Genomic DNA, 11,941 nt, shown 5'->3' with positions numbered 1-11,941 from the left:
CAGATATTTACATTAAAAAAATGCAGAGAAAATTCGTGATGTTCAACATCTCAGGGAACGAATAGTCAATTGTGTGGCAACCGTCCCCCCAGACATGCTCGCCAGGACATGGGAAGAGGTAGAATACCGTTTAGACGTCTGCCGTGCCACTAACGGGGCTCATATAGAACTTTACTAAGTGTTAAAAAAAACTTGAAAATGTAAGCTTTTCAGTCATGTATAAAACATGTATGTATGTTTTTTATTTCATTAAAATATTTTGCCTCAAAACCCCGGAGTTCTTTTATAGACACCCTGTATATATATAAATAGCGTTTTCAAGCACCTTTATAGAATCTTTACTACCAGTTTTTTCATTTTTCCCAGGCTGAAGGAATTTCTAATATTTTGAGTATTTATGGTAATATACTCACAATCTATGCATTTATGATTAAATGTCCAATTGTTGCGGTTTGCGGAAAAATATTTTTTAGTGGTAGTAAAACTCACGCATGAATGAATGAATGCATGGTTGACCCAGGGGTGAAGGCGAGACGGAAAAGAGGAAAGGCTGGTAGTAAAACCATTTCAGTTATAGCTAGTTTTGGGGAGTAGTTTACTTATTCTTTTTTTTAAATTTCTCAACAATATCTACTTTATCTTGGAAAAGAAGCAGTTTTATATATATGCCAGAATTATAAAAGAAATCTTGATAGTTACAGATATTTCATTTTTTTCGAAAAAAATGCTGGAATGAAATGTTTTACGTACCAGGTTTTTCTCTTTTCCGTCTTGCTATATAAGGGCTTTCACCCATGGGTTGAAAAATCAAAGTATCTACCGACTGAAGCAAAAAGGTCTTCAAATGGAGCTGTTAATTACCACTTCATTTTAAAAACTAATTTCCATACTCAATCAGACACGTTGGAGTAATTGAATCTTAAAAATTGGAAGTAGTTGCATCTCAAATCATTTTACCGTCAGGCTGACAGCTGGAGATTTTCGTGCAAATGCCGATTAGTTCCTTTAAAAAGTCCACCTCGAAGGATAATTTTTTCCAAAACTTGATTTTAGAGACCAATTGACTTCTAGATTATGTTCAAAATTGCAACGCTACGGAGTAGAACATTGGTAGTCGCAAACTCAAAATTGGGTCAGCTGTTTAGCGATGACTATAAAACAAAATATGCCACTTTGTTACTAGCGTACTGCTATCTTATGGCAAGGAATAGGTTAAATTACCACCTGAAGAAGCGTTTTAAATTAATATGGTTAAAATGGTAAATTTAGCTACGAAACAGGAAATTTTGTTTATATTATCGATTAGCGAATTTTTCTCTAAATAAATATTTCATTTTTAGCTCCAAATGTGATTCCAAGCCGAAGAAGACCTCGAGTAAGTGGTACAACTAGCCGATATGATGTAGGAGACTTAGTAGACATAAACTGCACATCAGCGAAAGAGAGCACTCCACCAATTCTAAGATGGTTTATTAATGACAGAGAAGTGAGTTTATTTAATTATTCTTTTCAAAATTTGCTTGTTTAACAATGATGGGGATTAAAAAGTCCGAAATATTAAACTCGACTTGTAAATGATTCAAAGCAGAGATACTGAAGCTATATGATACAAGCCCATGAGGGTTAGAGCAGCATTCAAGAAAAGTCAGAACTTCATGAAACAGTAAAAACGTATAGGAAAATGCAGAAATATATTGAAAATTGATTATAAAGAGCAAACCATGAAGTAAATTTGATCATTCTAATGATTGGAGCTTGCTGATATCATGACAACGTCTTTCATTAGAACTGCAAAAAGGGGGAATGGAAAAAAGAAATAAACAATATACAAGCTCTATTTAAAACCTCTTCATAACTTGCTTCAAACGCTGATAAAATCAGTTTTATATTCAAATGGATTTCAAATACAACAAATGCTATATTGATGCACTTAATTTTACTTCATAAATCATTAATTATTACATTGATTAACTCCTCGCAGGACATGTTTCTATAAAAATTACATTATTTAAAAAAAAAAATAAACATAATTGAATCGTCAATAAATTTAAAAACATACTTAATATTTAGTGTATATTTTTTTTGGAATGAGGGTAAGAATAAGTTGACCACTAACGACGGAAAATTAGATTATTATGGTATGCAATGAAATTGAATAAGTTTTATAATTTAAACTAGTCATTAAATATATATATATCAATTAAAATTTCAAAAATAGAATTTGTACGAAAGATAGCATCGTTTTTAATAGCTTTTGGAAGTATCACAAAATTCTTTTGAAGCTGTTTAATAGCAAGATTAGTTTTTTTTTCTTTTTTTAATTAGTTGTATTGTTACAATCATTTAAGATTTCCTTATTATTAGGAATAAAATGTTAAAATTAAATAGAAATTGAGTAGTTAATCCCATTTTGTAAAGAGATCTAAAGTTAAAAAAGTTTCGTTTATGAGATTTTATTTTGAACATAGCTCGAAATGCATATTTTAGAAAATGGACATAGCTAGAGATGATCGTTTAAGAAAATGGGGAAGGCTCGAAAAACGAAAACGATAGTTTTGTAAATCTGTTTTTGCCTTATGTTGAAGAAAACTCATCCGAATCTTCTTCTGTTGAAGAAGTTAAGTACTTAGTTTCTAAGACTCCAGTCTTAGCTGACAATTCACCATGGAAGAAACAACAGAAAAATTTGAAGAAAAAGTTTTCGTATGTTTAAAAAACTAATATTTGTGACTTAAAGATGCCAAAAGATCTGATTTGAAATCGCACAGCCTATGGAAATAACATCTCTCTCCTTCCATCCTATCTAGGCCTCTCAAACGAAACTGGTTAAGTCTAAAAATCCCGATATTATCAGTGAGTTATCAAAGTAATTCTTTAAGGCTTTGATTAATGCACTGCTTTTTGATACGAATGAGGAAATTTCTTCGGTAGAGAAAACTGGCATCAATATTTCAAATAGTATCCAGTTCATGAAGCATGTAGGTCTGACCTATCGGCTTGATCCCATTTTCTTGACAACGTTTCCTGGGACTGAGAAACAACATGGCAGATCCAAACTGAACTCTGCTTGATAAATCAATCTATATTGATAGATTTCATGGTGTTTAATACCTTATTCAGTACTTTGAATATCAAAAATACGGCCATGATCAATCTAAATGTTCTAAGACTACAATGCATGTGAAATGTGCTGAAAATCAACTTTATTATGAAAACGATTAAGATGTCAACACGCCTCCTAAAAGTTGTAATACCATTGGCAAGCACTCTGCAATTTTTCCCGAATATGCTGCTCATCCAATGAGAAAGATTCGCAAATCTACAAAAAAAGAAAACTGTAACAGCAACTAAGTTGAAAGATGGGAATAATAGAAATCATTGAAGAGCTTAAAGAACATTTGAAAATTCGAGAAGTCCAAAATTTATTTTAATCATTGAAGGACATTAATTCAGTTTTTACCTTTTTTACACCTTTTTTACCAGATATATATTCTCTAATGAAGGATGCTGTTTCAACTTTTCTCGCTATCTTCGTTCTTTTGCTACTTAATTCAATATTTTGTTGACATTTTTCCTTTGGTCATTTGAAACTGAAAGAGTTCCCAGTGATTTGAAACAGCGTAGCGACCTATTCGTGATGTAAAACACAAATGGGTAACAGATTTAAAAAAAAACTACTTCACATTTTACTAGTTACTATACTCTGCATTTATGTTATTGCAAAAGCAACGTTCCCAAGGATGTTAAAAATTTTAATGTTAGAAGTAAATTCTTAGTTTATTACAATACTTTAAAGTCAGGAAATATTTCTAGGTTAGATTGTCATATTATGTCTATATATTCTTAAAAAATAACATATTATGGTTATCCCGAATTTATTACAGTACAGAGCTGCCAACTTTCTAGGCTCTTTGGGAAAATTTCTTCATGTGTAGTTTATGTTTTAATGTAGGATTCTTCGCTTTTTAAATTTGATTTAAACTCATTTTACCACAGCGTGTAACACTACATTCACTCACCACTACATGCAAATGTCTCAAAAGTTCAATTAAAATGTCATTTTATTTAATCTATCTCATAATGAGACAATTAAAATGCAGGCAAATTTTGTCTAAAGTCTGAAAGCCCTAGTTTATTTTATTATATACCACCAAGTATTTTTTTTTCAAGAAGTGTAGTAGTTGCCAGCTATGACCGTATTAATACAGCAACGATGCCAACTGCTCCGGACACGCCAAAATAATTTTAAAAAAAACGGTAAATAACTACAAAGTAAATTTTGCAAATATTTGACTATTTTTGCTTGCTTTTTAAAAGGTATAGCATGACTTAAGTACTATAAAGTGGTGAATTTTGTTAGCCTAGGAATTACTTAGAAATAGTGGTGGATAAAAATCTATTAAATTGCATTTATTAAACCAAGAATCACTATTGATAAACTATCACTTTAAAATAGATATTTGCAGTTCGGAGCAAGTTGGCATCTCTGATACAGGGCTGGCAACTTTCTTCGTTTTTTGTAAAATTTAATTCTAGTGGTTCCTAAGTTGAAGTCTTAATGTGTTATTTTTTTATTCATTTGAACTAATTTTTCCCACCACTATAAATAATTGATTAAAAAGTACTTATGCAAAGTCCCTCTGTTTTACCTTTCTCGTGGTGAAGCATGTAATGTTTTGGCAAAATTACCGAAAATTCTGAAAGCTTTGGTTTTTAAACGTCTATCACTCTAAAAAGTATAAAGTTAATAGTTAACTACTTTTTGAGCACACTTTTTGAATTTTTAAGTCCCATGGGAAACAAGAATAATATTGATTCCAAGGACAAAATGTAAACTTTTATATAGATAACTAAGCTTACCAAACCTTTCGAATATATTGTTATTGACATTATTAAAGAAATAGATATCTATTCAATAAAAATTCGTTGAAGTGTCAACAAAATATAACTCCTTTGTTAGTTTCAGATAGAAACTCCTCATTTTCGTTTCGAGTTTACTTTCTTTAGATAACAATATTCAGTTAACTTGAAAAGATAAGAAAAATATGTCTTTTTGGATTTTTTAACTGCCGTCCTTTAACATTTTCCCCAGAGCAAAACCAGTAGAAACCAAAATAAGTTAGAGGGATATAAATTAAGTCAACCATATTCCCAAGCGTCTAGTTTTCAATTGCACTTGCCATTTAAGAAATAGAGTAAAGAAACGTTGCAGACAAAATGAAATCTATAAGTAAGACATCGGTTTTTATGTTCTGTTTAATATATAAAAGTAATAAATATTTATTAGAGCTATTTAAAGACATATAATAACTAAATATAAAGACATATAAAGATTATAATAACTAAAGTTGAAACAACGTGAAAAACTAAAATAAACGAGAAATATCATTTTACTATTTTTATAAGTACTGAGAATTAAAAGAAATAATTAAATATATAATATCTCAAAAAGCACACTTCTGTTTATTTATTTAAATAAATTGACACTAATACTACTTTTTTACTTTTGTTAGTTGAGATGATGGAAATATACTATAAAAAAGCAAGAGCTTAAGCACCCAACGTCCTTTTTTGAGGACAGTTTTATTTAAAAAATAAAAGAAAGAACGAAATGCATAAAAACTCATTGTACGAATATTTCCTGATTGATCCATTTGCCCATTTGTGCCTAGGATCTTTTAAAACCGCACACAGTTGTCTGAGTTGAAAATAAGCTGACTAATAGTGAAAAGGAGGTTATTTTTTTGTATTGATCGTAACTACTTTTGATTACAATGTAAACACGAAGAAAAAAAATGTGTGAGTTTTGTCTATTTAAATAACCTGCCGAACTTACACTTTTTTATCATCACGAACCAAGAAAAAAACAAATGTATATATTTTGGAAACACAGATTTTAAGGACAGCAATTTTTGAATATATCACAAAATTGATATATCACAAATGAATAAATCACAAAATGGATATATCACAATTGAATAAATCACAAAATGGATACATCCCAAATGAATAAATCACAAAATGGATATATCACAAATGAATAAATCACAAAATGGAGTACCATGTGATTAATATCCAATTAAAATGTTGCTGAAGTACCTGATTTTCGCTCGTGGTTTTCACGGATTGAAAACCTTTATCTGATCTATTAATTTAACTATGAAAATATAACATAAATATTTCAATTATCTGTAAGTAATTATGGTGGGGTAAATTATTGTAAATGAAAAATATAACTTCCAAAACGAACCAGTGAAGAGAAAATTTATTATTAGCAATTTGAATATTTGGTAAATATCTTTTGTGAAAAATTCGATTCACGCAATTTTATTTTTTAAACAATAATTTGCATTTCAGCAATACTAATAGTATGCATTCAATAACTATGTTATGAAAATTATAATAAGAAATTCTTAATACATTTCAGCCATCAATCCCCAGATTTAGAAACTTATATCATATGGAATTTTTCCAATTTAAAAATGTGACTATACACAACATTTAAACTAATAAAACATCAACTTTCACTTCAGAATAACAGAAAGGATAGACCCTTTTTTGAAAAATTTTTAATCCACTTAGACCCAGCCTGGTCTGTTTAGTCTAGCTGGGCTCCTGAGGCCAATAATGGCCCTTTTCGCAATCATCGTGTAATGAGAACTTAAGCAAAAACAATAGACTAATTACATGAGATGCAACAATTAAATGGCACATGTTAAACTTAGACCCAGCCACAAAAGTTTGTCTATATAAAGAGAACACATGGATGAAAAAAGTGGTAACTCATATTTCTTACAGTTGCCTACCACTTTAACTTAATAAGAGAATTTAGCGAATACTTCGAATCCAAATGTAAATAATTATTTACTATCTACTATTTAGAGAATATAGGTTCGACATGACAAATCCAGAAGATTAGATACTTGTGCAGACACTTTTTTTTCCTTGAAAAAAAGGCATGGTTCTCTTATGACGACGCTAGCAAAGATGCCAGTTGCTCTGAATTGTGCAAAATACTTAAAAAAAACGGTATAGAACTATAATTTTAAATTAGTAGATTTTCGGTTAAATTTGACAATTTTTTAAAACGCTCAACGCGGTATAGTTATAATAAAGTGGCACTTCACATAACACTTTGAACTATTCGGAAATAGTATTGAGTAACACATAAATCGGTAATATAAGTCGAATTTACTAAAGCAAGAATCTTACTGTAAATATACCAAAAAATATTTAACCTAAGTCCGGAGCAAGTTGGCATCTCTGCGCTACGCTTAAATGGGTTAATACCTAGTGACAAAAAAGTGGTTTACATGTAAAAACCACCTACAAGGGGAAAAAGTGGTATTACATACTTGTTATGCTAAGAGGGAGCCGAAATGGTTGAGGGGACAGAGGGTTTGCTTTCAATGAGGCGAACCAAGCTCGATTCCCAGCGATGGCTGGTCAATGTGATTTCCGCAACCGGCTCTCACTGACAACAGTGCGGACGTAAAATATCCTCAGTGGTAGATGGGTCATACGTTAGAGTCCCCTTGCCGTCAGGCTAACCGTGGGAAGTTTTCGTGGTTTCCTCTCCATGTAACGCTAAGGTAGGTTAGTTCCATCGAAAAGTCCTCCAAGAAGACTAATTTCTCTCCATACTTAATCCAGGAGTTCCCTTGTCTTCTGGATTGGGCTCAAAATTACGAGGTACAGAGTTGAACATTAGTAGTCATAAACCCAAAATTGAGTCGGCAGTTCAACGACGGTTATAAACTAAAATCCCAAGGGATTCACTTTATTCCCTATTTCTGTAGCTTTAAAATAGCGTTGCACTTTCATCAACATCATCAAAATTTATATGGTTCAACAGGTCGTTAACGATTCATTTCCCATTCATCTTGATGTTTTAACTTTGACATGGTTATTTCTGGTTACTGGAATCCAAATTGGAGTGAAAAAAAGAATTATATTTTGTATTCTAAACAAAGATGCGGTGCTACAAAAACAAGCCGCCGTTGCCCTCAAGTTTATGTCTTCTTTCAGGTTTTCAGAAGTAAAAAATTTCATTTCATAACTCCACTTTCGATAACCACCAACTAACTTTCCCATGCTCCTAACTGACAGTTGGGAACAATTCAATTACTTTTACTTTGCATTCTTAATTTCAGGACTGGGGGGATTCGCCCGTCAGTCCGACCGTTAATAAAAACTTACCGAAAATCTTCATGCTAGAAATATATGCATCTCTTCATCCCGAGGATCCATGCAGCTGAGATAAGTATTAATTACGTGAAAAAAACGTTAAAATGCCCCAAGGTTAAGAGCATTTAAACGTTTCAACCAAACGTTTTATTTTCGCTTCAAATGGTAGTCTCAAATCCGTTAAGTAAGTGTTAAAATTTGGGTTATTTTTAACCTAAAACTGACAATTTTTTTCCTTTTTTTTTGTCTATGCTGAATTTCGTAACCAATTTTTGACGTAATTTTATCCTAATAGGTTACGTTATTTTAACCAATTTATTAACATTTATTTTCGGTTATATAAATTTCGTCCTTTTACCAAGAATGCGAATTTTAACCAAACCCATAAGATTTTTTTTTTAGTATTTCCATTCCATTCTCATTTTGACTACAATAAATTTCATAGCCAAATTTCGACTAAAATTTGACCAAGTTGGTTTCTTTTATAGCATATTTTTACGTTAATTTGACAAAGATACTGATGTATTTTTTCCATGATACAATTTACAATTTATTACAATGAATATTAACGTTTTTTTTTTAAGCTCGAGTTTCTTTTTATTTTTGACATATGATGGTCGTGGTGTATCTTATAATAATATTCTTAAAAAAAATAAAGGGGCAAATATTTTTTGAAGTAATTTTGTTCACTTCTTTAAAAAAAATTACTGATATCGTAAGAAGCGCAAATGAACTGAAATCATTACTACTATGACAAATTTCTTCACAAATACTGCGATGAATTTACACAAACTCGAACAATACATAATAATAATACATAATACAATACATAACTAAAATGGACTAAACTTCCAACAAACATGGCTTTTTATATAAGCTTTCGAATCATTTACAAGTAATGGTGTGAAAAATAACCTGAAATCAAATTTATAAGAGAAAGAATAATACATTAAGGCATAAACTTAGTTATCAGTAGAAGAAAATTTTCCCAAAAGCGTAGGAAGTAGACAGTCTTGGAGATGTAGACAAACCTGCTTGTGCTTTCTAGATAATTGATTTAACATGATCTTTACAGTTGAATTTCCTGTTTATGACCTGGCAAAACATTTTGGGCTTTTGACAATAGGGATGGTTTCGTTAAAGAGAACAATTTGGTTATTTGGGAGGACGGAGCATTGCACCATGACTGATGAACCAAACATAAATATTAACCAAATAAATTGTGGCAGTGCAGACTACTTGGTTTCTACAAAATAAATCTTGAGAAATTCATGTACTACCACATTTTTTTTCCTTTGAAGAAGGTAACTGTTCTTTTAACGCTGTTTTTCGAAACTCTGTCGCCAAAGAAAATAAAAAAGCCATAAATAAAGTGCCTTGCACTTGAAGCAATGCGATGATTTTAAACTATATATTTAATCTTGCAGTGAAGAATTTTCTGGGCTTTAAAACAGATAAATGACTTTTTAAAAGTTATCAAACTTTTTTAAAATCGCCTATTTAGCGATATTTTTCCACCTAGATGAAAATTATCAAAATCATTGCCTTATTCTCAGTTTCTGCAAATTTTTATGAGCCCAAGTAAAGCAACATTAAAGTTTGTTTTTAAATATTAAAAAATTAGACCACAAGGGCTTTTCATTTTCACAAAACTGTGGCTTTTTTCCACATTGCCGTTTTGCGCCATTTTTAAAATATGCGTAAAGAGCGCTGACTTTAGATAGGCTAAACTTGGCCTAACAGTCACGAGGAGCAGTTGCAAACTAACTAGCAGTTAAAAAAATAGCATATAATTTACAAAAAAAGTATAAATTCATATTAAAACTTTGCATTCAAAGTTCTTTCAGCTGTTAAAAAAATAAACGCAACCACTACTATTTTGAAAGATTTTATTACAAATTTACCTTCTAATACCCGGAGATCACTGAATGAAGTGGTAACTAAACATTAAGGGGAAGAAAATTCACATTTAGAGTGGTGACTGACTGTCCCTCTCGAGTGCAAAGGGTAAAGACGGAACCTTCGAAAAACAGTCTTTAACGAACGTTCGTTCGTTGTTTTAGAACTGGGCATCTGAGGCCTAAATGGCCCTTATCCCATTCATCATGAAAAATCCCAAAGGGACATACATAGGAAAGTTGTATTGGTGGTTCGGAAAAGAACCTGAAATGCGATAAAATAATGAAAGACATCATGAAAGATGTAGCAGGCTTGATGGTGAGGCTCTTTATCTACGTCTTTAGGGCTGGGAGCAGGGAGATGAGTAATGAGATGATTTTCTCGTCTTTCAAAAGTTCCTGAAGTTCTTTGATGATCCTTAGGAACTTCACTGCACTGCTGGGGGCATCTTGTGGTCTACGCGTGAAGGTGCGATGATTTCGCCTCGGCCGAGCACCACAGCCCGTAAAACAGGCCGAGTGATCGCCTTGACAATTAATGCATGTGGCCAGAAGGGAGAGAGGCTTCACGCACTTGTAGGTAAAATGTGCTCCTGCACATTTCATGCAGGTTGGATCACTTGAGCATGTTTTTTGTGTATGTCCAAATTTCTGGCACTTGTAGCATTGGATGGCGGAACGCCCTCCATTAAATTTCTCGATTAAAACTGGAAAGGACAGCAGATTCTTTGTGGAAATAAAGTCCCGATCTTCTGGGAAGTCATGGAGTATCACTAGAAAAAGGGGGAAGGCTTGTATCCGTTGTCATGCCTCTTTCTTAGTTGCTCTATCTTGATGGGTCGTCGACCATTGTCCTCTATATCTTTTCGAAGATCTCCTTAAGCGAACGTTACACACAAATGGCTTGCATAACCAAGGATACAACAATTCTACTTTAATCTTTTATTGTATTACTTTTGTATTCATTTAATCATATTTTCCACACCACTACACATAAATAACATATAAGTTCATACGCAACGCAGCACCACTTTGTTTCGGACTTTAAAATACTAGCAAAGTTACCAAAAATTCTGAAAACTATGGATTTTTAATGTCTATCACTCAGTAAAATGTTTTGCGAAAAGTTTAGAAGTTGGATGGCATGCACATTGCGAGCGGGTAACGTAAGAATAGTCGTACCTATGGTGTAGTGGTTATCACATCCGCCTAACACGCGGAAGGTCCCAGGTTCGAAACCTGGTAGGAACATTCGTTTGACGCCCGGTGGCTGAGCGGTAGCGCTTCGCGCTGTCGTGCCACAGGTCCCTGGTTCGATCCTCGGGCCGGGCAGGGTTGACTCAGCCTTTCATCCCTTCAGTGGGTCGATAAATGAGTACCAAGCATGCTTGGGAACTAAACACTGGGGGTTCCGCGTTCGGCAGACCACCTGACCGGAACATCTGCTCCTGCACCCCAGAGCCCAAGGTCAAGAAAACTGAGATGGGCACAGTAGGCCTTGGCCCTCTATGGGCTGTCGCGCCACTGAGTTTAGTTTTATTTAACGTAAGAATAAGTTTTTCAAATTCATACGATCCATACAAAAGTTGTAACAAAGCTTCTTCTCTCCCGCTCTGTTTTTCAAAGAAATTATCAATTAGTGATTACACAAACATAATTGGGTCAGTACATACATAATCAGTGCTACAATTGTTCCTCGAAAATTTTCGTTTAATTAACGTTTTAGTTATAGTGACACGTTTTCTCAAACTTTTATGAAATCTTGCCGAATACTTTTTATTCAAAAATTTTATTCTTTAACAGCTTTAATGTATTTTTCAGAAAAGCTGCCCGCGTGCAGTGTGTTAACATCAATA

General features: G+C 32.7%; 1 protein-coding gene and 1 non-coding gene across 2 annotated transcripts in view; both read left to right on the top strand.

The window, feature by feature from the left end:
* Positions 1–11,941, top strand: part of LOC107455861 (uncharacterized) — an 86,624-nt gene that overhangs the window by 55,360 nt on the left and 19,323 nt on the right. Inside the window, exon 6 of the mRNA XM_071188345.1 lies at positions 1,341–1,486. Within this exon, the coding sequence (XP_071044446.1) occupies positions 1,341–1,486 (146 nt within the window). The remainder of the gene's footprint in view (positions 1–1,340; positions 1,487–11,941) is intronic.
* Positions 11,264–11,336, top strand: TRNAV-AAC (transfer RNA valine (anticodon AAC)). The gene has a single exon. It is a non-coding gene; the product is annotated as a tRNA-Val (tRNA).

The sequence above is a fragment of the Parasteatoda tepidariorum genome, chromosome X2, assembly GCF_043381705.1.
Source record: "Parasteatoda tepidariorum isolate YZ-2023 chromosome X2, CAS_Ptep_4.0, whole genome shotgun sequence".
Taxonomy (NCBI): Eukaryota; Metazoa; Arthropoda; class Arachnida; order Araneae; family Theridiidae; genus Parasteatoda; species Parasteatoda tepidariorum.
This window is presented reverse-complemented; position numbering and strand designations above follow the sequence as displayed.